Genomic DNA, 25,785 nt, shown 5'->3' with positions numbered 1-25,785 from the left:
CTCTTAATCATTTGCTGCTTTTTTGCTTTTATTTTCAAGTACTTAACAATCTGGTACATACAAATCTCAGATTTTTTTCTCTGTACGTAGCTAATGACAATAAGAACATATTTACAGTACATCATAACGCCCATCTTTTGTAGTTTAGACTGGCTGTGAATAGCCACCATTTCTCGGACTATATCCTTTTTTTTGCACACTAACCACAGGTGGGACAACCATTTACTCACTTTTGCACAGTCTTTTTGAACGACTTGGAGCCCAAGTCCCACTCCATTTGTGGAATGACACTGCCCAGCAGCGCTTGGCCCATTCCAGAGTTATAGAGTAACAACTCTGACCCATTCATTCGTGACGAATGCTTGCTAAACCCTCTGACGTCATCAGCATGCGCCTACTGTGCAAGCCGCGCCATTCCTACAAGCGTGTGTTTCCATCTCTCATTACATTAGCACTGGCAGAGCTTCTGCAGCCACTGTTAGAAGCACAGATTCAGTTTTCTGTTGGTATTCTTTTAGGTGAGTCCAGTTTAATATATCCACTAAGCATATTTTGTTTTATAATCAGAAGTAATATGATTCTACATCACCGCAGTTACAGGCCCCTGCTTTCGTATTGAATAAGTTTAGCTTGCTAGCTAGCCCAAACTTGATGTTTTGGGATATGCACGATTTTAAGCTCTGTTTCCCCCGTTTATTTAGTGAATAAGCAGTTATTGTATTGTATAAGTAGATGACATGCGAGGACGTAAACTAAAGAATGTTCGACTTCATAACGAAGATTACAGAGCTAATTATATGCAGTTGTGAATCCTAACATTTAGAAATTGATGTATGCTCTGCCCTATGCTCTGCCCTCTGCTGAGCTTGTTTTGATTCCCCCCTGTGCTTCAAAAGCAAACTAGCCCACTTCTTACTCACTTGATGCAACATATTTAAAATATTTGTCATGAAAATACCCCTCAGCCCTTAAAAGAGGCCAACATAGCAGGATGATACAATAGAGCCAGTCAGTTCATAATTTAGCTTTAGCAGAGCTGAAACTATCAGCATTCAGCGTTTGTTGCAGATTAAGTTATGCCGTTAATACGTCTGCATTATTATTGGCTACCATGCTAATGCTATTGACAGGAGCTGAGGCGTCCTGTTAAAAACACTAGACATCTAACTGTCAAATGTTGGACTACCTCTGCGCATTAGCGCGACAGTTATCAAGCAAGTTACAGGTGCGACATGTTGACAGACAGAGCAGGTGAGCAAAACTGTAAATGACATAAATAATTAGATGCTGCACCCTTAGCACTCACTCATGCCATCAACTATTTGATATTATCATGAACTTTGCAAAGTCAGTGCTGGTATGCATTTGTATAGGACTATTTCTGAGTTCCTGCCTTGGCTCTTGAGTGTGTTTTTGAAAGTCTGTGAAACCTTGCTCATGTTCTAATATCAAATGATCAAAACTCATGATTCACACAAAGTTACCCAACCTTTTACTAAACCTTGATTGGAGCAGAAGCTAATGATTCTAAAGCTAAAGCCAGATTCTTGCGCTATATTCATTCAGCTCAATGCCACAAATGTCCGCTTCGGGACATTCTGGAGGACTGATACAGCTGTTTTTGGCTGGTGCTTTGAGGTCCCATGTACATTTTCATTTGCACTTGTTTCACACATTGAGCTTGCACAACAACTCATTACATTTGAGCAGAATATGGATGATCTACTTTTGTCAGTTAAATATAGTTAACTATATGAACAGTCTGTTCTTTGAGATTAAGCAAAACACTTCACAAACGTTAACTGGTAACATGTGAAAATGTTGGAATTGCTCAGCCAGAGGCACACAGTGTGTTTAAATATACACGGAGTGAGTCCTTCACAAGCTACTAGCGTACGTTGTTCACGTCGCTGTGTTCAACACACAGTGGTTTGTTGTAGAAATGGGAAACTGAGGAGAATTTTTTTCCATTTTGTTTTGAAGTAGAAGTCTGAATTGCAATTATTCCCACTGACTGAGTTGAGTTTATTATTACTTGGGTAGCAGTATGTGTGGGTCTCTGCAGTTGCGCCCTATTCTTTTTAGTAGTCTGGTTACCTTAATGTCTCTCTGAGCTACATTGAACTTTACTAATGGGTTAGATTTATCATGACACGAGTTCCCCTTGTGTGCTAGTGCTGTGTAGCACCAGGACGTTTGCAGCTGATTCTTTTGGGTCTTTAGGGTTGCAGGGTGGGACCTCCATGGAACTAGGCCTGCCAAAATGATGTTTTTCTTTTTTTGTTTTTGTCTTAACTAATCTGCATAAAAATAATGAAATTAACAAATATGTTTTCATCATTCTTTCTACATCACTATCCGCCATCCCAGGTTTAACACAACAGATTTTTTGTGGGTTTTGGTAAAAACCAGAACATTACTGAACTTGGTACTAGTTTTAAAAAGTGCTACACGACATATTAAAAATGTACTGTTAATGCAGTTTATCAATGTTGTTAAGGCAATTTGACTTGAATTAGGACAAGCACGGGTGGAATATTGAGGGCTGTGTCCCAATTTTTTGTGTAGTCTTAGGTGTACTACGCACCCGTAGTTTATACGACTGAGATCAGCATCATACATGGATGTTTTTGTTTGTTCATTGCAAGTCATATTGTCAGCGCACTATTTGACAATGATATCGCTTATTGCATGTTTTCCCAATAACCCAAAAGCAGACAGACGGTCTACTGATCCTCCAACCTTCCAGATTTACCATGTATAGAAATATGTCATTTTTGTTTCTGTGTTCCAATGGACATGACTGATACATGTTTCTTTATGTTGTGGAGGTACATCATTACTCTTAGGCTTATAATGGGTCAGTGTCAAGAAATAAACAGAAAAACCCAAATTGTTTGTCAGAGTCCTTTGTATGACAATGAACTGTCTACTAATATTCAATGACTGTAAAATACATGTTCATATTTTTAACAGAATTGTTAATTCACTTGTTCTGAAGAGTTCTGTCTCAGTTATGGTACAGCAGCTGTGGCCACATAGTTGCCGTAATATTCTTGTGTGGATAGTGAGACACCCAAACGTACATGGTGTTCCACAGGCACTCAGCTTTTTGAGCTACTGAGTGTTTGTTTCTGGACTGTAGGTGGCAGCCTTGCTCAATACTTTTCCCCTCTTGCACTGAATGCCCAGGTGTCTTCCTCCGATCTTTCTGTGTGTCGCTTTTTGAGATAAAAGATAAATTCTTTACATGCAGGTTACAAGCAGGTTTGTGAAAAGATATGAATATAGATTCTTTAACTTTATTGGTATTTGGAATGAACTGCGACTTATTCCACATCCACATCTTGATGTGAAATATAAAGATACAGATATTTCTGAAACTGTTTTTTTTTAGGAAGAAATAAACAACCACCGTATGTTTTTTTTTTTTTTTTTTTTTTCTTAGTTATCCCTCTATGGAAATGTTGATATGAGCTTTTAAAGAAGAATTCCTGATCTCAGTGTTGGTGTGTCTGGTCTTTTTTTCTGTCTCAAAATGACTTTCACGTGAGGCAGAGAGGTGAATAAGTTAAGGATGTCAGACTGAAAAACGTGCAAAAATAGGGTGTTTGAATAATATCTGGGACATAGTGCAGCTCTGTCTGTATTAGATGACTCGCGGTGATTGTATTAGGTGTGCTTTTCTTTATTCAGAAGATCTGTATCCGTCTTACTGCGTTCAGCACTTGATCTATAATAGAATGGGTTTGGAATAATACAGTCAGATAAAAGGAAATATTTCTGTCTGACGTTTTTTGTATATGTAAATTGACTCCCACAGTTTTTCTCTTGATGTTTTATTATGTATCATGTTTGTTTTCCCTCCCCATACACGGAAACTCTTGGTTTTTTGAATTTTTGTTTTTGTCAAAAGTGAACCAGAACTTTTCTCAAAATGAAGAAATTCTACTTTTGCACGTCTTTCCCCTCTCTTCCTCCCCTCTCCTGTTCCTTTGCAGATATATCCAGCCATGGATATGGACAGTGCCAGTTCAGTGGTGCTGCAGGCCTTAACCCAAGCTACGAGTCAGGACACAGCTATGCTGAAGCCTGCGGAGGAGCAGCTCCGGCAGTGGGAGACCCAACCAGGCTTCTATTCAGTCCTTCTGGTGAGGGATAACATCAAAGTGAAATAAATCTGACTCCAAAACATGAAAACTAAAGTGGATATGTTAATGAATGCGGTGCATGTTGCAGAATGCCATTGTTTTAAGTTGTAGGGTGCAGTTGTTCTCAAGATTATTTTTTGATTGGAGGAGTATGTTTTGCAATCGGCATAACAGTTGCATATTGAGGGGTTATTAATTGTCCTTGTGCGTGGGAAGTTGTCCTGGGATGTTTCGCACAATAACGCTAAACACAGCCATCACAAGACTGTTAAATGCAGGGAAAAGGGTAAGAGGAGAGTGTGCGGTAGACAGCTGGGGACCACGAAGCTGGGCAATAATGTTCTGTTAACTGCAACACCAAGCATATGCTGCGCATTCCAGCCACTGCGAGACATAGCACAGAGAAAAAAACATCCAAAGGGATGTAGGTTCACAGAAATCTACAAAGACTAGAGGAATTAGGAGACCACAAATGTGTATATATAAAAAAAGACTTTCATTCAGACTTTTGTTAATGTAAATATAAGTCTGACATAAGAGGACATCTTAAAGAATTAACTTGGGTGACCCCCAACATGCATACCAGCACCCTCCTCAATGAAAGGCTCTTATTGTAGGCATTTATATTCTTTAAAAAAAAAAAAAAAATTAAAAATGATATCTATCAAACCCACAGTAGCTTATCTAGCATTTTTGTTTTTTTGCACAATTGTTTTCTCATGTCTGGATAACATCTGTTTGAAAAACGGGGTTGTTTGTAAGATGTTTCACTTAGCTCTGTTAATGCAGATAAACTTTTTTTTTTTTTTTTTAAATCCTTCAATGTGAAATGAGTTTAAGATGCTGCCTGTGTAATGGCAATGACAAACAGTTTGTACAGTGGAAAACCACCTTTCTGTGGCTTGAGGGCATTTAGAGCTGCATTTCTTTTCCTCGCTGTGACCACGACAGCTATAATCTGTCAATAATAGATGAACATAGCCGCAGGGTCCGAATCCCTTAAATCTACATTATTAATGATGGTAAACAGGACAAGGACCAACTGTATAGGGCTGCATTAGAAAATAACCCCACTTCTCACTTTATTTACAGAAAACAAAGGGTTTGAGTTCCATTTATGGGCAAGTTAGTGGCATCAAAAATGTAACTGATGTTGCATATGTATCCCATTATGTAATTATTTTCAAAAGGACTGCTGACCCACTGATCTGACTGAGGGAAACTGGCTAATGACAACGTAATGACTAGTGGACAAGAGTTTGAAGTCTTTTTTTTTTTTTTTTTTTAATAGTAATAGAAGGAGAATAATAGGGAGTTTGTTGGAGATATTTGGAGCCATTCCCTGGGGGTCATCAGTGTTTCTCCACTTTGTGCCTCTATTCACATTAGCCTTATTTTTGACAGCAACTGTTGGTCATTGCAGTCTGTGCGTCAGACATTAGTTTACAGATATTTAGTTACTGTGAACTGTGTGAACTATTTTTCCTTCTCTTTGATTCCCCCCCCCCCTCATTGGCTCTGTACTGCTTTCTTTTTGTCAATTGATATTTTAGTTATGTATTAGGCCTGAAATTTCATAGCCATGAATTATTGTCCACATTATTTTCATCAATATGTATGTAATATTGATAGATTAGAACACAGGGGTGATGTACCATAATGTATTGCTATTCACAAGCACGTCTAGATTACCTCTCGTACACTCTCTGTCCAGCTTTGGGCGAGTGTGCATTTCTTTGCTATTGCTGGGCTCAAGTAGACCTCAGCGCTGACTACAGCGGGTATAGTCGGACTCAATTTTTTTCCTTTAAGTCGTTTGTAACATTGCAGTGTTCAATGTTTAGGTAAAACAGCTGCATTGTCACTGAGAGCCCTCCTCTGTCGCTGCAGGAAAAAAACATTAAATATAGGTGACAATCATGTGCTTTGTGTCATGTTGGCAAAAAAACTGAGAGCAGTCGGTGTCTGCTCATATTTTATCTTATGGCCTTAAGAATGGATAATGTGCAAGTTTATTCTGTAACATAATTGTTGCTATATGTGGTGTCAACGATGTTTATTTAAATGTGGGAAGCTAAAATTCCACCCAAGACTCAAATTCAATGAATTGCAAAGCCCTGGTATGCAGACATGACTCATGGCTACAACACCAAACGGCTGTATTTATGGATATGTCGGATGCCCCATACTTAATGTGCTGTAATTACTGCACTGTGTGTTTTGCATAATTACCTTCCTGATGTGCGCTACACCTGGCTGCCTCTCTGGAGTATTTCTAGTCATTGAGAACGCATCTCACATGAAGAGTTTCTGACTATCTTGTCCATTTCTTAAAACTTTTAAATGCTTTCTGCTGTCTAAAACTGGACCTGATTCTCTGGGAACTATTATACGTGTGAATATGGCTTTAGATGATTGTGAGCTTCCCATGTAATGTTATCTTACGAGTAACAAATGATTGGATGTTTTAAGAAAAATGTTCTCACCAAAATTGGGGTTATTTCTGCCTGTGATGACACGGACCATAGCACATAAACTAAGTGTTTCATGTCTCGTTGATTTTTAAGAGAGCTTTGCATTAGCTGATCACACAACATCCAAACCGACAAAACTAGTTTCAGTTCTGGATCTAATAAAAGCTGAGTGGCTACAGCCGGATTTTAATGTTCTTTTACTTGCAAGTTGTAATAGTCGCACCGCAGAGCCTTTGATACAGCAGAGATGAGATACCAATCTCTGATATTACTTTGCTGCTCTTTATGGAGCCTCTGCCTCTGTAGTGAAAAGGCCAGTGACAAATTCACTGACAGTACTTTGCCATATGTTCTGGGGTTATGATTACATTTTACAGCTTAGACATATTAACAGTCAAAAACTACATAAGTGTGTACAGCTTAGCTACTCTGGGTTCCAAACTCTACGTGCTTTATGTTGTGACAGAGCTGTCCCTGAAACGGTGACTCGATTGCAACACGGCTCTATGTCATGATGCAAGAGTTTGGCTAGAGTTGCCACCCTTCTTATCTGGTGTGGCTTGAGCTGCTATATGCCATAAAATTGTCTCAGTCCTTGAATATTCTGATATTACCAATTTGCTATCTATATATTTATTTATGTTTTTTTTTTTTTTTTTTTTGTTACAGAATATATTCAACAACCACATGCTGGATGTGAATGTCAGGTGGCTGGCTGTCCTGTACTTCAAAAATGGCATTGACAGATACTGGAGGAGAGTAGCGCCTCAGTAAGTGCCTGCATGTCTCTTGTTACCAGCTGCCACGCTCTCTCTTCTCCGTCTGAAGCTGTTTTTGTTACGTTCTCATTCATCGTCTCATCTGCTGATGCACTGTTCCTAATCATCAGTTCTAATCTCTCTGCCTGTTGTTTGAGTCTCAGGCATTCTCAATTTGTCACCGACTTGTTGTCGCGTATTGCTGTTTTCTCTTTCTTCCACATTGTCTTCATTTTCTTCATTGTCTTTGCTTTCACCAGTTAAAGCTTATGTCTGCGGTTTTCTCTGCTTGGCGTTTGGCAGCCGTAATCCTTTTTATTTTCTTCCTAGTCATCGCGATTATTCATATTGTGCTTTTATTTTATGCTCAGTTTATTCTTTTGTGCCTGTTTTGTCTGAGGTTAGATCCACTTTGAGTATGTACAGCCTACTATCTGTCTTTGGGTACTCAATTGGTTTTCTTTGTCAGGTTTACAGTGAAAGTTTGCTCCTAAATTCACTGGCCAGAGGTAATCAATTCTGCCTCAGCACTCTGGGGCCATTTGGCTGCTCTTATTGTGATTCTGCTTATCAAAGTTCATGTATTCTTCTCAGATGTTTTGCACCTTTGCAGTTTATTCAGAAGCTGGACGCTGTGTGACCACGGTGTGTACAGGCACCAGCCAGCATATTTTTTTTTCAAGAATGTTAGTAAAAAAAAAAAAAAAAAATCCGACATCATCTGAATGCACAGTGTCTCTCTAACTCCTTTATTTACTGTTTAGCTGTAATGTCGCACACTGATGCACCCACATACCGTCACTTATGCTGATCTGTGTGCGCTGTGAAGGCCAGACGGTCCCTTGCTTCTCAGCAGTGAGAGGCGTCCTTGAGTTTTTCAAAATGGATTTCATGGTTAGTTGTTAGACCGCAGGAAAGTTAATCGCTTCACCTCAGTCCATTTTAAACGAGCACAGGCCCCCGAAAAGGTGGCGGGGTTTCCTGCGTGCATTCTTTCTCTTTGCGTGGTGGTGTTTTAACTCGCGTTGGTGGAGGCAGCGATGAACAGTGGTTCTCAGATGTGTCGCCGAACACGTGCAGTGCTGTCTGTTTTTAATGGAGCGCTACCTGAGGCCCAAAGATCACAACCATTCAGTTTCGGTTCTCTACCTTGTCCTTGGTGTGGAGGTTTCTTAAGATTTCCTTAACCTTTTAAAGACTTTTATTTACTGTAATTGACAAAAATGAAAATCGTGGACTTATTTACTTGTGAGAGATTCTGGTTTTCTTCTTTTTTTTCTTCTTTTTTTTAAATTCTTGACTTCCGGCCAGTGAACCCAGTCATTTATTTTTTCATTGTTTCTCGCTAGCGTAAAATTTCTGAAAATCTATGTATTTTTCCACCGTGTCACAACTTTTTGAGAAACTGGATCTTATGAATCATTTTTTTTCATGATAGTCATTTTCAGTAAGTGACTGTGTCAAGTTGATTTATCTTGATTTTGAAGGAAAAGAAAAGCAACATTCCGACATAGTGAAAAGTTATTATGATTAGAAATGCACGTTGAATTTTTAAATGAAATTTGACATGTTCTCTCTTTTCTTTCAAAGAGCAATTGCCCACATTTTGAGTAAAGGAGACAGTTTCCTTGTGCACGAACAGCAAATTTATTAATCATTGCATCACATGGTGATTCAAGGCTTTTTCATCATTCCCTTAATGAGCGGAAATCAGAAGGAAAAAAAAAAGCCCTACATTTTGGTGTCACAGCTTCAAGAGGGCTTTTACCTATAATTGAAGGAGAATGTGTTCAAAGAATAAATGTGATATTTTGATAAATGGCTGAAAAAAATAGCTGAAAAAAGACGTGGCTGGCTCATAATGGAAAACTATTATATTCCATTAAGTCGTATTGTGGATGACTTTTTCCCTTTAGAGCAATGGCTTCATCATTAATGTTATTAGTTCTCTCCGCTGTGACATGCTCTGCTATGAAAAATAACATATTGCTAATCGATGCCTGGAAAAACTGACACACGTCTCATCTTTGTTAATATTTATTGCGCTGGTGCGTGGAATTTCTTCAAACTGTTGAGCTTTAGAAACAGAAAATAATTTCAGACAAAGCAACCACCACAGTATAAATGAGACTCTCTCTCTTTTTTTTTTTAATCTTTCCTCCACTTGTTGTGGCGTAGCATGCTTTGGGTCCAGCTTTCCCCTTAAAGAGGCTTCATATTGAAGTTGTAAGTCACCCACTCCATCATGTGATGAAATGTTTCTATTCTGATGGCAAGGGTTCTCCTCCAGGATGGCAGTGTCCCCATCCGTAGGGCACCAGGGATGTATCAATCTGTAATTGAATTTGAGAATACCTCTTCCTTATTGTGTGTTGTTTTAGAGTCTTTCCAACTCCCCTTATGGTCTCCTATTGGCGACATGAAAAATCCCCAACAGCAAGTGTATGGACTGAAGATGACCAAATTATGTCCTTACAAAAAATATATAGATATCTAGTTCAAATTAAGAATATACGTTATTTCCTGAAAGAAAAATACGAGTCAAACAGTGGAAAAGATTTGGGATTGTAGTTGTTCTCATCCTGGGTACCTCTGTCTTTGCATACTAAATCTTCTCTATTCCATGCTTTTCATTTATCCGCTCTCTGCTGTCCTTAAGCAGCAGTTAAAGTGAATCTTATGAACGGAACAACTCCAACGTACCCTGTGCTGACTGAGTTTGTGGATATCAGGGATTCATTCAAAGTTTACTTGTATCCATCAGCTGGCTTCACATTGTAGTGTTACACATTTGTTGAATCATTCAGTCCCATAATAACACGTTTGCAAATTGATATCTTCTTCATATTTTCAGCATTTTAAAGTGGCTTGCATTTCAAGAATTGGAAATGAGATTACAAGTGTTCTCTTAGGTTAAGTGCTGCCTTCTCTAATGCCAGTGCATCTGGCAAACTGCTGTGGTCCTGCGGCATGCTGGGCCCAGTGGGTAGCCACTTAGCCCTGGGTTTAAATTCTGCCCTTGTTCCTTCATTCTTATGTGTGGGTTTTTGAATCTTATTTCCTGTGTGTGCGGTGTGCTTACAACATCTTAATAAATTCTGTAATCGTGCACCAAGAGGCTTTCATCAGAAATCAAACGTGAAACTCATCAAAGAGAAAAGGAGCTTAAAAAATGTACACTGTTTACTTTTTTTTTTTTTTTGCCTTCTCCTGTGGCCTCTTTTCTCGCTCCAAATAACTTTTTTTCTTTATTGCTTTATTCACAGTGCATTATCAGAAGAGGAGAAGACGTCGCTGCGTGCAGGTCTCATCACAAACTTCAATGAGCCTGTCAATCAGGTCAGTGGAGGAAAAACTGGATGTACTGTGGGGAAAAAACAGCCGAGAAACTGATTTTTATCGAGAATACTCTCAACAAAATCTGCACATGATACAGAGGAAATGAACTTCAAAGCATCTTACCACATTATGACCTGAAATGTTATCTCACAAAATTGGAAATTTCAAAAAGAATGATGAAAGACACTATTCTATGTTAAAGAATGCTCCAATATAACTCATTTTGTATTTGGCTCTTTTGAGTACTGCAACGATCAAGTTGTTCAGAAAATCAAATCAAGCAGTGTGTAACGCATCTGTCTGTGGAGGCATGGAGGGTCTCCTTATAAGTGATGGCCATCCGTCCTGTTTACTACAGGTTGTATATCCCCGAGGAGCAGCTCTGTAATGTCTGGACTGATGGGGTCCATATGGCAAGCAATGAATACGATTTGAACACCATATGTCTCACCAGTTACAACCTTGTCAAATTGTAACAAATTGTAACTCCTAAAAGATTCGTGTGTTCTGTTCTCTTTGTGCGTTGGTGTTAAAGATGCTTTGTGACCAATTCACATTTGCAAGCTCTGTTATCAAAGCAAGCTTTATGGCTCTGCGTGGTTCTCTTAAAAAACAAAGTGACTTATTGATGCTTGCAGATTAGAATTCCATGCTCACAGATTGATTATTATTTAAATGAGCCTGTTGGAGGTCTTTAGCAGATGAAAATGCAAGAATTTGGTTTTCTCTGCTTTTTGTGGGAACTTTAGAATGAAATCGGAGTAAATGGCAAGATTGATGAAATTAGTAATTAAAGGTATGGAAGCAGGAAAGTTCCTTTTGCTTTTCCACAGCGTTCATATTTGTGTCCTGAACCAAAAATCCAGAGACTGACAAATTACTCTGAGGGTCATTTGCACTCACATAGGGGCTTTAATTTGTATTTTTAGCAGTCCTATGGGATATATGATCACATATACATTATTATCAGCATGGGGTCCCAACCTCTACACAGAGCTTGTCAAAAGTAGATGAAAAGATATATAAGATCGCGTTTTCTGCAGTCATACAAGTGTGAGGCTGAAGCAAACATAGTTATTTTGTTTATTGTAGTGTTCTGTAACACCGCTGGGACTAAAAGAATAATTGAAAGAGCAACGGTACAAACAGACATCTGATGGGGTTTTCCATTGCCTTGCAGACACATTCGGTCTGTTCAGTGAGACAAACGAGCAGATGCAGGGTTCCCAATCAAACATCATGCGCAAACTGAAGTACAGAGTTTGGCCCGTCAATTTGAGGATAAACCTTTGAAATGATTATTTGCTGGCCTTTCCTTATGAGGCCCATGATCAACAATAGCCCTTGGAAGTGAATCAAATTACAGTAAAAGTTAAGATGGTTTATACTTTTTATTCCCTAAAGCTTATCATGTCAGATTCAGCTGACCTACATATGACGCTACCCTTTAATCCTTAATGGCTACATGTCTTAACCTTGGTCTCTGTCAAAGGAAAGGACGGCTGGTGTGCACAACCACTCTGTAACAGTGTGATAAGAATCCCATGCTATTTATGCCACTTTCATGTTCTTTTATCTGTCCATGCTACTCGTTTGGAATGGACCCCCAAAGATGGAATTGCAAGTGCTTTCGAATAATCTAGATGTCGTATAATTCTCATAAAGTTGGCAGTGCCATAGCAACTTTCTGCAGCGTTATTGCTGTGCTTCTTGTTATTTTTTTTTCCCTTCCTGTGCTTTCTCGTAACAGATAGCAACCCAGATCGCAGTACTTATAGCCAAGGTGGCCCGTCTGGACTGCCCCAGGCAGTGGCCGGAGCTCATTCCAATTCTGCTCGAGTCCGTGAAGGGTCAGGATGGTCTGCAGCAGCACAGAGCACTGCTCACGTTCTATCATGTCACCAAAACCCTAGCGTCCAAACGTCTGGCGCAGGACAGGCGTCTTTTCCAGGATGTAAGTAGCTGCTTCCCTGTTGGTTTTTTTGTCTCACAAAAATACATTTTTTTTACATCCTTTGTACCCGGTAGCTGTGCTTGAATACAATTCAGAACTTGAACTGCTGTCTGCTTTACTATTTATTTCTTAGTTAATCATCTGCCCTTTTGCTGCTGCTCTTTTGTCTATTAAGTGTTTTAAAAACAAACCAGAGAGCAGTCACAGTTCTATGTTTAGTCTATAGGAGATGCTGTTTAGCTGCTCTGATTGTCTCGCTCTGTTGTAAATTTTTCTGTGTTGCCGGCTGAGTGTGTGTGTGTGGAAAGAGGTTCCTGCACAAAGAAATGTGTGCAGGAATTTATGTTTCATGACTCGAGGAAGTAACTCAGCAAACACTTCATTAATTAAAGAACATAAGACTTGAGTAAAAAGAGAGATGTAAAGAAAAGGGTTTAAGGGGAATACAGTGATATAACGGACTGAAAGAGAGAAGATGAGTACAATCGAAAGGAGAAAGAGGCTATATTAGACACATCATTGGACATGAGAAGCAGTGACTTGGACCAAAAACTTGGACGTCAGGCAGAGGCATCTTGCCAAGATTTGAGCCTTTAGGCACAACTTGAAACAAATTAAGTCTAAACCACATTAAGCTTTGCACTTTTTCCCATAAACGATATGCTGATGACTTTGAATACCCTCTGCAGTGCTTTCTTGTCTCTGTCACAGCACATCAGGCTCATTCCAGTAAGCAACACTCCAGATTTCAGTTCCAGCAGTGAGCTCAACCGTTCAGGTCCAAGTGCTGTTCATATAGTCAATGCTGGTTATTAGTATACACAAGTAGATCTATGAATGCTGTGTCCGGCGTGTGGTTTCTGTTCACCATCCCTAAGCCCACATCTGAGTGTGAAACATGAAAAATGTGAGAAAGTTTTTTATTTTTATTTTTTTCAGCTTGTAAAGAGCAAGGAGATTGATTCAAGTTATAATCTGCAATTTTCTTTTTTTTCTAACCCAAATTTAAATAAAAAATCACGGTATGAAATTTCAGATTGTGCATCACGGTGGGGCGAGGCAGGGTGTGGGTATGGAAGATAAATGACTGATGTGACCAAGGTATAGTGGCTGAAGGAGGAAGAAAGAGGAATCGCATCAGAAGTTAGAGTAATGGAAAAAATAGTCTGAATTCAGTTGAGTAGGAGAAACTGGGATGCTTTTAGACACGGTTTCTGTGGTATTTTTGAGAAAGGCAGTGCTATTCTTCAGGTCAGCCTTTTCTAACAGCAAAATTGTCTCTTCATCAGACCCCTCATCAGATTCTACGTGAGACATTTATCTCCTCCTTTGGCCAATTTACTATTTCAAGCTGGTTTATGTTGTTTCCAAAACACCTCAATATGCTAGCTTTTAATGCAGAGGTGACTGGTTTTTCTTGCTTTTGCACCTCTGTTATGTGCACACCATGTACTGTCTGCTCGAGCTTTTCTGCGTTAAGCACACCAAACATCCAGTTGCCTTCACCACAGCTGCCAAAGACATGAGTTAACAGGCAAACTTACTTCCTAAATGATCATTTTCCATGTCAATGCAGCAAAATCGCACTACAACCTTCGTTTTAGATTAATTTTTAATGCTGGTTTATTTATAAAGCCGATGTCGCATTTATAAAATCAGCAGCTTGGAAATGGCTTGAGGGGGATCTAGTTATTAACATGTGGTAAATGGGCCGTTTCTGTAGTTATTGCAGACTTGTTTCATTGTCTGATCAGAAAAACGGAGAAGGAAAAAAAAACATTAATGAGAAGAGCTTCATTGGGGCTGCAGCTGTCTTAAAGGGTACTTTGTGGCATTAGATGGAAGCAACCAGGTGTAAAAGGCTGACGGCAGCTGACACCAGGCAAGATGCAAATAGGACGCAATGGCATCATGGTTATGCTAATTCGGCACTCGTCACTTCAAAATGCTTTACTTTCAATTTAAAGTTCCCAACACTTCTGAGACTAGAAAATCTCTAAACCGAAGAAAATCCTGTCTTTCCATTTTATTTTCAAACGCAGAGTTTTAAAAGAGAAGTGCTTGTGACATCTCAGATTCAACTTAACATTTAATCCACTTTATGTGAAAAGCCGCAATATATTCCACGTATGGCCGTTTAGAGAAATGTAACTTTTTTTTTTTTTTTTTTTTCCTACGCAACCCTGAGCAGAATTTGCTTTTGAATTGGCCGTTGAGGGCCAATATCGCACAGGATGCGTGTTCTTAAACAGACTGATGAATGAAATGAGCCGCACTGTCCTTGTGTGGGTTTTGGTGTGAGCTGAAGAGTAAACCAGCGTGGAAAAGAAGGAAATTATTTTCCTTTCATTGATATTTGCCTCTTCTTATGCCTCTGTAGCTGTGAAAAGGAGCAGACACATTCATACATAAACGCGCACACACACACACACACACACACACACACATGCACAGTATGTAGGGTTTTGTAACTGTGGAGCTTATTGAGCGTTACACATTCACCCGGGGCTAAAAAAATCCTGGATTCTTGGATGCTCTGTAATTCTCTCACAAACGATTCATCAAAAAATCTTTAAAAATTCAAAATTGTTCCTCAATCTATTGTTTGCAGCGTTATAAATCACCAACTACTTATAGTTTTTTTTTTTTTAATCACGAGAGAGGGTTGAAGCCGTCAGTCTGCTTCCAAAACGTCTCTTGTCAGCTGACCTTTACGAATCCCTTTGTTTGACCTGTGATTTGTGGGTAAAGCTCCTCTCGTTGTTTCATAATGTTCCTCAGTGAAGGTAGCCACATAGGGTCGTGATAGGGATTGTAGTTTACATCAGGAAATCCCATCAGTCTTAGCAAATATTCTTCTTTCGCCACAGTGTTCCCTTTTTTAAATCGATTCTGAAGTGCCTGCTGCATGCCCGTTGCAGTATATAAGGCATCTGTTGTACACTTTCATTATGTGCCTCAACGCACGTCTATTCCTCACTTGGTGATGTTCCAGTTCAGAATTGTAAGAAGTCTGATTACTGTTGCCGGGTCGTGGCTTCGATTGATATTTTGCAATGTTTAAATCAGTCATTTCCATCTTGATCCCATTCCTGTGATGGAGACAGAATTACCAGCTGAATTGAATGAATATAGTATTAAACTGTGCACAGACCATTCAAAAACTGCTGTGCATTGCGAAAGTATTCATCCCTTTTGGCATTTTTCCTTTTTTGATTGCTTACAACCTGGTATTAAAATGGTGATTTTATGGGCTCTGTATCATTTGATCAACACGACATGCTTACTTCTTTAAAGGCTTGTTAAAAAATGTTCACGGTCACTGGTTGAGTTGAGCTGCTTTTGCAGCCCGACTGTCATTTATCTGGACCGCTGTCCTTGTTGTTGCAGGGTCACCTGAGCCATTCCTAACTAGAAAATATATTAAAAATACATTTTTAAATCTTGAAGGTAGAAAAAGGGTCTGCATCCCGAACCCCAGACTGACAACCTCTGCCGCAAGAGAACGGCTTATAAAAAGTTAAAGCCCTGCCCGTCCTTCACTTTTTAAAAACTCTAGGATCCACAGGTCAAACCTGTAGTATGAGAGCAAAGAGCTCTCCTGGGAAAATATCAAACTCCGAGATCTTTAAGAACAAAACGCACGTTTACTTGAATTCTAAATCCCCCTTTTTGTTGGACTCTTTAGTTTCTTTAAGTGTCATAAGATGGTGCTCAATGATGTCCTCCTTGCCTGGCCCATGCGTTTTGGTGGTCTGCTGTGATTATTTTGACTGCGCTGCCATATTCCTTCCATTGTCTGATAACGGAGTTAATGCTGCTTTGAGGGATATGCAGAGTTTGTTTTATAACAAAACCCCGTTTTTCTCCAGAACTTTGAGCTCCTTGGCTTGCACTGTGCGGCTTGCACTTTGGAGCCTTTCACAAGCTGCATCTATTCTGTGACCCATAGATTACACAACAGCATACTCAACTGAACTACCAGTACTCATGTGACCCCTGAAGGTAAACGGCAGCATCAGATCTTAGCCAAGGGTTCCACAGCAAAGAGGCCGAATACATATGCATGCGGTACTTTTCAGTGTTTGTTAGTAGCTTTAGATTTTGGAAAATGGAAAGTGCTTTTCCATTTTGCAAATAATTTTTTTTATTTTTCTAATGAAGGTTGATTACAGGCATGCAAACTTGCCACCTTTCGGCGAAATTCGCCGTTTTGAAATCAAAATGGATCATTCTTCTGAATCGCGTAGATCCGAGGAGAAAAAAAAAATGGGGGGGGGGGCGGGGTGAGCATGTCAACTAGCGAGTGCAACTGTGAACCTCAAAACTACACTAGACCTATCACCGCTCTCTTCTCTTGACAACAAATGACTGACAAGAGTGGCGTGTGAGAGAAGCACTATCACCAATCAGAAGTGAGGAGGGCGAACATTTTGCCCATTTGAGGAGGTCGTTTCATTCGTCGTGAGTTTATCAATGCAGAGTCCGGAGAGCTCTACCACAGGTCGTATTTGAGAGTGCGACCCCCATCCCCTCGCTGTTCGCCCACACCCCCGTTGATGATGACAGCCTACAGGTGCACTCGTGTTCATCCAGTATGATGCACCATCAATCGAAGTTAAAAGGGGCACAATGTAGGATTACGTAGTGCTCGTGGCATGCATGTCTCAAAACTTACACTGTCATGAAAAAATGCCGTTTAACTAAGCTTGCCGCGAGAATGTTTTTCATGTTAGAGTGCCAGCTGTCGATACAAATTTGTCTCTGGCGGTACGTCAAGTGAATTGCTGATATAAGTTTTTCCCGTGGAGCTCGTTTGGCTCAGCATGCCAAAAGTTCACTTTCGTGGTTTAACGACAGCGGACCGTGAAAGTGGTCGGGAGAGTCATCGTTCAGGCTAAGCATAGGCTGTCTTGGGGCAGTAATTAAAGCTGCAGTCTGCAACTCTTTTTCAAGCATAATGCCTGGAACTGTCCGGGGATTCTGAAAGTAGTACATTAAATACCCCAATACAAAAAAAAAAGAGTTCTCTAGGTCCCCTATATGTCCCGCTAGGTCCCTCCAAAGCCAGCAGGTTTGTTTACAAAATTGCAGACCGGACCGGTAAAAGGTAACCAATCAGGTTACGAGCTGGGCTCTGCTGCCTGTCAATCACCGATTGTGCACGCGCGATACAAGGTAGGCTCGTCCCCATGCTTATTTATCTAGACTATTGAACTTCATTTCGGGCTAGTCTACTTACTGTGTCTTCCATGATCGCAAATGACAGGTGAGTTGATGAATGAGGAGTCGTGTAGGCGCATCTGGCGTGCACGTAGACGTGCACGAGTTCTCATGTGTTTTGAAGGGGCGGGACAGGAAGTTGAATAACTTTTTATTTTTCGGTTAAAAAATAAGCATTTCTTGCATTTTGCGACTACGGAGGTCACCGTTTTCAACTTCAAGCGTTCTGATAGATCATGTAAACTCTTAAAATGCCAAAAAGTAGGACTTTACGTATGACAACAACAAATCTTGCAGACTGCAGCTTTAATTAAACGTTTAATCCTACATACTTGTAGTATCCCTTTAAGGACCATGGGACTAACTTTTTCGTTAAATTTAATGTAATTAAATGTATGATACTACAGTTAAATGCTTTTGAAGACCTGTGATGTTATATATCAAACACATAATAGTACAGTAAATGCAATTGATAGGCCTACTGTACCTATAAATTCATCTTTTATGCTGCACAGCTGTTCTCTACTTAATGCAAATGGGACATACTGTATATTTTATAATATATATTTTGTATAATTTACAACTTAATGCGTCTCATGTTTCCGCTTTTCCGCGCGTGCCGTGTGTCCGTGTACCCTTGTCACCTTTTTCACCCCTGACCAGTTTGCATGCCTGTGATTATATAACGTCCAAAAACTTATCCATTATAATGGGAAGTTGTGAAACAACAAAATGGTATATATAAAAAAAAAAAAAAATACCAAGGGTTCGACAAGGTGCCTTTATTATTTGGAGAATTATATACTTTTTTCAAAGTATGGTTTTCAAGCAGAGCAGAGTTTTCGTAAAAACCCAAGCGCATCTTTACAGAACTAGTAAGAAATGATTGATTGATGGAGTCAAGAGAAGAATATCAAATAGTTTCCTAAACTTTCCTCCTCACTTCCAGCCTCCATAAATTGGATTAGTCTGCGATCTGAGGAATGAAAAGTGGCAAGCTCGAGAGAAATCTCTTTAAAGAGAAAACCTGCCAATCTTGCAGTTCCCCTGAAGAATATATCAAAGCCTGTGCTGTGCTGTGCTGTGAAAGTAGGGATTTATCATTTAGCAGACACTCATCACCGGTTCCCCTACTTGACTCCTTAAGGCTGAGTTATACTTCTTTTAACTGCCCTTGCGCTTGCGTCTTGCGCGTATGTTAATGGCTCGAGACGTTTATACTTCATTTTGCTTCGTCGGCGGTTGCGTGTGCTGCGTGGCGATTCACCGCCAGGACAGTAGGTGGAGTAGCGGGTTTTTTCAATGACAAGCCTACTACGATGAAAGGAAATTCACCGCCAGGAGCTGTTTGGCAAGTCTCTCTTCCATAGATTCATGCTTCTTCTTCTTCTTGTAAATAGCCGGTATTTTGTCAGATTTTCAACACCTTGGGGGTCTAAACGACTACTTTCTCGCCTGAAAATGTTTCAAATGTTGCTAAAGTTATATATTTACAGAGTTTAGCCTATAGCTTAAGGGAAATCAGCTTTTCAGGCAGGCTGATTTCGGCTCGGGCAGGAGTGAAGTGCAGTGTGTGTAAACGCTCTGCATACTGTCAGATCAATCAAGTAGTAGGCGGTTTCGACCACAGCCAGTGGCTTGCGCTTGCGTCTTGCGTGAAGTTTAGAAAATTGAGGTGACACACGCAAGCACGCAAGGGGGGGCTTGCAACCGCGCAAGGGCTTGCGTTTCTTCTTGCGTCTTGCTTTGCGTCTTGCGTTACCGACTATAAACCAGGCTTTAAGCCTTCACGCAAGAAAAGACGCAAGCCTACTACTTGAAAACGACATACTCATCGATCAGACAGCATGCAGAGCGTTTACACACAGTGCACTTCACTCCTGCCCGAGCCAAAATCAGCCAGCCTGAAAAGCTGATTTCGCTTAAGCTATAAACTCTGTAAATATATAACTTTAGCAACATTTGAAACATTTTCAGGCGAGAAAGTAGTCGTTTAGACCCCCAAGGTGTTGAAAATCTGACAAAATACCGGCTATTTACAAGAAGAAGAAGCATGAATCACTCGAAGAGGTCCTGGCGGTGAATTTGCTTTCATCATAGTAGGCTTGTCATTGAAAAAACCCGCTACTCCACCTACTGTCCTGGCGGTGAATCGCCATACAGCACACGCAAGCGCCGGCAAAGCTAAATGAAGTATAAACGTCTCGAGCCATTAACATACGCGCAAGAAGAAAGCGCAAGGGCAGTTAAAAGAAGTATAACTCAGCCTTTAGTGTGACCTAAAGGACACGGTCTCTCTGGCAAGGTGTTACTTGGCTTCCTTTTTTGAGACGCAGTGTTATTGTTTAAGTTTCATTTGGATGTTTTGCTTGCCTTAAAGCGGCAGTCGGCAACTTTTTTTTAGTCATATTAGCTTGAACTGTCATGGGATTCTGGAAGTAGAATATTAAATAGGCTGTTTAGGAAAAATAACGAAATCTGTAGCTCCCTCTGAAGCCTGTAATCATGCTTACAAAAACCGAGCGCTCCCGGCTGTTTTTAACCAATCACGTTAGGGTGGAGGAATCCTACCTGTCAATCACAGCTTGTGCACACGCTGCTGAGCGTGAGTCTGCCCCAGCTTGTGTGCGCTCACACTGGTGTGAACTCACGTGCACAACCTCGTCCACAGAGGGGGAGGGGTTTGGGGGGCGATTCGGAGCTTGTTGGAGGTTGGGGGAGGGACCTGAAAGTTGTGTCAGTTCGAATTTTCCGACTTTAGACTCGCAATTTTGAAAACCTGCCGACTGCAGCTTTAATCTAGTGGCAGACCTTTTATATGGATTAAAGTTGAAGATTGAAAGATATCCAGATGTATTGTTTTCATTGAGGACACAGTAACACTTAGGCTTACAGTTAGGCTCTTAGGCTCTTTGTTTGTTTGAGTGTACGGTGACTGTAAGTCTCCTGTGTTGCAGTGCTTTTCGGGTATATCTAAATCTCGTATGCCCTTGCCTTTGTGTTTCACTATCTTGTCCAGCAAAATGAGCTCAAATGCCTGTTCACACCCAGAGTAATGTTACCAGCCTGTGACTCGGGTGTACTTTTGATATGTATGTTGGCAGCTGGCATCAGGCATCTACAGCTTCGCATGCTCCCTGTGGAGTCATCACACCGACTGCTTCCTCCAGCAAATCTATGCCAGAGATGAGGCTGCGGCGCTCAGCTCTCTGGAGAGGACACTGCTGTCTCTTAAAGGTACCAACAACTGCGCACACACACACACACACACACACACACACTCACACTCACACTCAAAAACCTGACGATTCTAAGACTGACGCAACAAACGTGCATTATCATGCAAGGGAGCGGCAGCAATTTATTAACGAAAGAAACAAGGTCATGGCTTTGACTGACTTACTGCATGTTGCGTGATGTGATTTTATTCACACGAGTTTGGCTATTAATAAAAAATAGAATTAATGGATAATGTTGAGAACTTATGTAAGTATTCATCTGTGCTACTGCTTTGTAAATCACTGCTTAAATGTAGAAAGGGACTTTGGTAGAATGAATCATCTTACAATTGGTTTTTCCTGCCCCACACAGTGCTTCGTAAATTGACCGTCCATGGATTTCAGGAGCCACAACAGAACATGGAAGTGATGGTGAGCTTTAAGTTGTTTTTCTGTCTCTTCCTTAGAAACCCCTCTATATATATTTTTTTCAAAAGCTGATCTTTTTCTGGCGGCAATTTCGAGTTGAAAGTGACTCCAGTCCCACCGTGCAAAATATGGATGACTGTGATGATAGAAGGTGCCTTAAGCCTCGTCTTGGCTCGAACAGTCGAGAGTTGTGTCTGAACTCTTCTCCCACTCCTAGTGTGAAGAAAGTCCCGACTCCAGGAAACTGTTAATTCATTTGAGTTTAAATCTGTTTTGAAATAATCTGCAGCATGCGCTTTTTTTTCTTTTTTTTTTTCTCATGGCTCAGAGTTAATGGAGTTATTTTTAACCAAATGTGCCAGTCCTTTGAACTTCAGCTCCAGACTACTTCCTTTGAGGTCACAGTATCGATTCGATAAAAGAGTCGGGAGGCATATTTTACAAAAGTGATAAAGTGTTTGGTTTGGCCCTAGTTTTTTTTTGTTTGAATTTAGAGATTTTCAAGATGTAGTTTGGTGCCGAAAATAAGTGGCATCATCATGTCTGTGCTCCTTAAAAAACTGCTCGCAACAGTGGTACGTATCTTAAATACGCTGTTCTGCCATGTTAGTACATAGAGGACATTTTTATCCAGACTGCCCACTCTTAGATAAAAACAAATCCTGGAATGAATTTAGGATTAAAATGTGTACCAGAGTTAAGAATGAACTGCTTTCAAGCTTTAAGACTCTACTTAAAATGTAGTTCAGTCGGATGCTATCTCTAACGATTCTTTGAATTCACAGTGGGCTGACATGTACTGCACAGTATGTAGAACAAAAAGAGACTTTCATGCTTTGTTCCTATGAACAAAGCAGCCCTGGGATTAATGGTACCAATTTGTTCCACGCAAATAAGAACAATTAGAAAAGCAAAAAATAGATTGATATATAACAGCTCAAATAAGGAGATTAGCTGTTGACGGTACAGGCAAGACTCGGGACGAATTCTTTCATTTAGGTGCCTCTGCACTTGAAATTTAAGTGGATCCAAACCTTTTATTTTACCGTTTAACAATAAATGCAACTAGAGGGCTGCTGTGTTTTGTAATTAAGAGGATGCCCTGACACATTTAGATCATTTTGAGGTTATACCAAGGGAAAACCAACATGTAATGAATATAACATAAAGATGGGTGAAAAAGTAAAGGAAAAAACCTGAAAGCTTGTGGTGGGCTGCATGTGCCGCCGGAGCAGTGTGATTGTGCGTCGGCATTGATTCTGTGGTGCTCGACTGGATGGCTGAAACATCATTCCTCAAAAATATATTCCCTCATTTCATGTTTTGATGAGAATCAATTGGAGCCTGACGTAATGTATCAGTCAGAATCTCCCAGAGCTGCACGTTGTTTTGCAGTCCAATGACCGCAAAAGGCAGAATACGATTCAATAATTGTCATCCTCATTGAACTGTAAGTCAACCCTTTGTTCCCTCTCCCACCAGGGATAGAGATGTTCCATGTTAGGACGAAAGCGATCACACAGAACAACTTTTTTTGTTTTTATTGATCGGCAGCGCCTCTTCACTGAACCAAGACCACATGAGCATAAAGGCAGTAGCATGGTTGCCGCGTCTGTCACGGCGGTGTCGCACCGTGACGTCAAAATGACGTTTCAGGCCTGGCGCTTCCCTTGAACAGACGGCGCAGCGCGTTGTCGTGCACCAGTCGATTTTTGTAACTTGGCGGCGCCGAGCACAACGAACCGGATGGACCGATGTGAGACCAGGCTCAGTGAGGAGGTACGTTTGTACAGGCAGCTGTACGAAACTGCAGTGAAACAGCACAGGGAGCACGTAAACTCCCAAAACTGGTGCACAGAGATGGGCAGAACTTTGGGGAAAGAGGGAGAGTTCTGTAAGAATGTGTGGAAGAAGCTACGGGACATATACGTGAAGGCAAAGAATAGGGCAGAGACTCTGTTGATGCCGGGGGCTTCAAACCTTCACCTCTTTTAACTGAATTAAAAAATTAAAATGATCCGAAAACTGCAGCAGTATCATTAATTACAGTATTCCTGCTCTTGACAGCGGCATTGTTTTCTTCTCCACTTTCGTGGTTGTAGAGTAGAGGTAACCTTCACGTAGCAGCGCCACCTCTGTGACGGAGAAAATTGCAACTACTGGCGCGCAATGACTTGCGCCACTATATAGGGTCCTATGGCGGGCACGAACTCGTGACGTCATCAACACCGCTCGCGCGAGCAGACGCGGCAACCATGCTAGAGCCTTAATGCCTCCAGCAGCACTTTGGTGACATCATTGAGTTTCACCTGTCTGAAGCTCCCTAACAGTGCTAAGAGGGCCGAGAAGTTCAGCAGAGTACAGCTGCCACCTTGGCTTGATCAAGTTTCAAAAGCGCGGTTGCAAAAATAGAAACTCTTCTTTGCTTATTGCCACATCCCTTTGTGGTTTCATGAGGCATTTTCTTTGCGACAACCTTACGAATGGTGCCAAATATATACACCATGTTGCAGCTGATTTCAGTTGACAGTAAGACACAGATCGTTTCTAAAACACCACCTCAGAACTTTCAGGATGACAGTGTGGCTTTAGTGTCTAGTACCGACATATTAAATGAGAGACGACCTCGGTCCTGATTCCTGAAAGTAAGCAGATGAAACGAGACAGCATGACCAGAAGGTTGGCAAGTGCATAAAGGACATGAAGAATATACACACACACTTTGTAAATCACCATAGTTTCTTAGAAAGCAAATTGCAAACCAAATGCAAATGTGGAGTTAAATAAAAACGGTCTGCAGCTCTGGATCAATGTGATTTAATCTGAAGTGTAAATGTAATTTAAACTGAAAGTGTAAGACAAAATGGAAATAATTTGCAGGAGCATGTTTGTGAAACGGGTATTTAGATACGTCTCTGGTGCTTGAACTGGCACAGAATGAATTATATTTATATTGGTAAAACGATTTATTACAGTTTGAAACTCATAGCCGTTTCCTTTTCACGTAGTATCCTGTTTCACATTATTAGAATAAATCCTATTAGAAAATAAATGGTTTTGAATTATGCTGCACAAAATTTGTTTAGAAGGCATACATTTGGCACCGTAGCTTTGAATGTTTAATAGAGAGTCACCGATAAGTAAAATGAAGTGTGAGTCACCATAAAAGGTATACAGTATGTCCTTTTGTTGTAGGTGGTCAGATAAAGGATGAAAAGGAAGCCAACAAGTCGAGTTTTTCCTTCTTCGTGTTTTTATGGCTTCATGTGTCGTCTGTCTCTCTGTCAGCCAGAGATGGAAACGACAGAACAGAATTTGTTCTGCTGTTAAACTAATGAGACAACTTTTTAGCTTGCAGGTTATGTGAAGGTTACATGATGGCCAAAATAATCTCGTTATCTCATTAAAACGTCATTTGCTTTGATCTGTTGCACCTCATTGTAAGTTAATAATTCATGTTCAGACGTAAAAGCCGTCATTTATATCCGACATTGTACTTAAACGTAACTACTCGGGTTCCCATTTTCCATGCATTCTCTCTCTCTCTTTCTTTTTTTTTTTTTTTTTTTTATATTAATAAAGGTTACTATAAACCTTGCAACTTTCCCTAATAGCCACTTGTGTTTTTTCCTACTGGTGATATGAATCCATGTTGAGATCATTTTCTTTTTAAATTAAAGTCAATATAATTTATGTTTAAAATGCGCCATCATATTTAATCATGCGATTGTAATTATACTTTTGCCAGTTTATATTAAATGAACTTGAATGACTTCCTACAACAAATTTCCTCCTGGGTCTGTCTGAGGCTTTTTGTTCAGTTTTCTTCCCCAGTGTCAAGTTACACATTATTGGCCTCACCGGACATATTTCCACCGATATGTTCAGCTGACGCCTGGCACCAAGTTTTTGGTGCAACATTTTCTCATGCTGTAATCCAAGAGTGCTCGTCAGCTCCTCAACATATTCACAGTGGAATAAGAATGTTTGGTTTCTCGGTTTTGTTGGTGTCTGCAATGTTCTTCTGAACACAAAGACTACTTATTAGTTATTTTCTCTCACACAGGCACAGAATTCACGTGCGTGTTACCAAGTGCTGTGTTCAAATTCAGCTCCTTCAAGCAAGTGGGGCAGCCATCTGTCTTTGTTTGGAGCCGCCTCCTTAGACTCTGCTCGTTGTGTCATCGCCCTCTGGCAGTAGTTTATGGCTTTCACACTTGGCTCTCCAGTGTAGAACTG

At 40.4% G+C, this 25,785-nt stretch overlaps 1 protein-coding gene across 1 annotated transcript in view; it reads left to right on the top strand.

Moving 5' to 3' along the window:
• The first annotated feature begins 411 nt into the window (after positions 1-411).
• The window catches only part of ipo11 (importin 11), a 105,732-nt gene continuing 80,358 nt past the window's right edge, over positions 412-25,785 (top strand). Inside the window, exons 1-7 of the mRNA XM_075467734.1 lie at positions 412-518; positions 4,002-4,151; positions 7,295-7,395; positions 10,650-10,722; positions 12,473-12,676; positions 21,004-21,136; positions 21,491-21,549. Of these exons, the coding sequence (XP_075323849.1) occupies positions 4,014-4,151; positions 7,295-7,395; positions 10,650-10,722; positions 12,473-12,676; positions 21,004-21,136; positions 21,491-21,549 (708 nt within the window). The 5' untranslated portion in view covers positions 412-518; positions 4,002-4,013. The remainder of the gene's footprint in view (positions 519-4,001; positions 4,152-7,294; positions 7,396-10,649; positions 10,723-12,472; positions 12,677-21,003; positions 21,137-21,490; positions 21,550-25,785) is intronic.

This window comes from Odontesthes bonariensis, chromosome 6 (assembly GCF_027942865.1).
Source record: "Odontesthes bonariensis isolate fOdoBon6 chromosome 6, fOdoBon6.hap1, whole genome shotgun sequence".
NCBI classification, from domain to species: domain Eukaryota; kingdom Metazoa; phylum Chordata; class Actinopteri; order Atheriniformes; family Atherinopsidae; genus Odontesthes; species Odontesthes bonariensis.
This window is presented reverse-complemented; position numbering and strand designations above follow the sequence as displayed.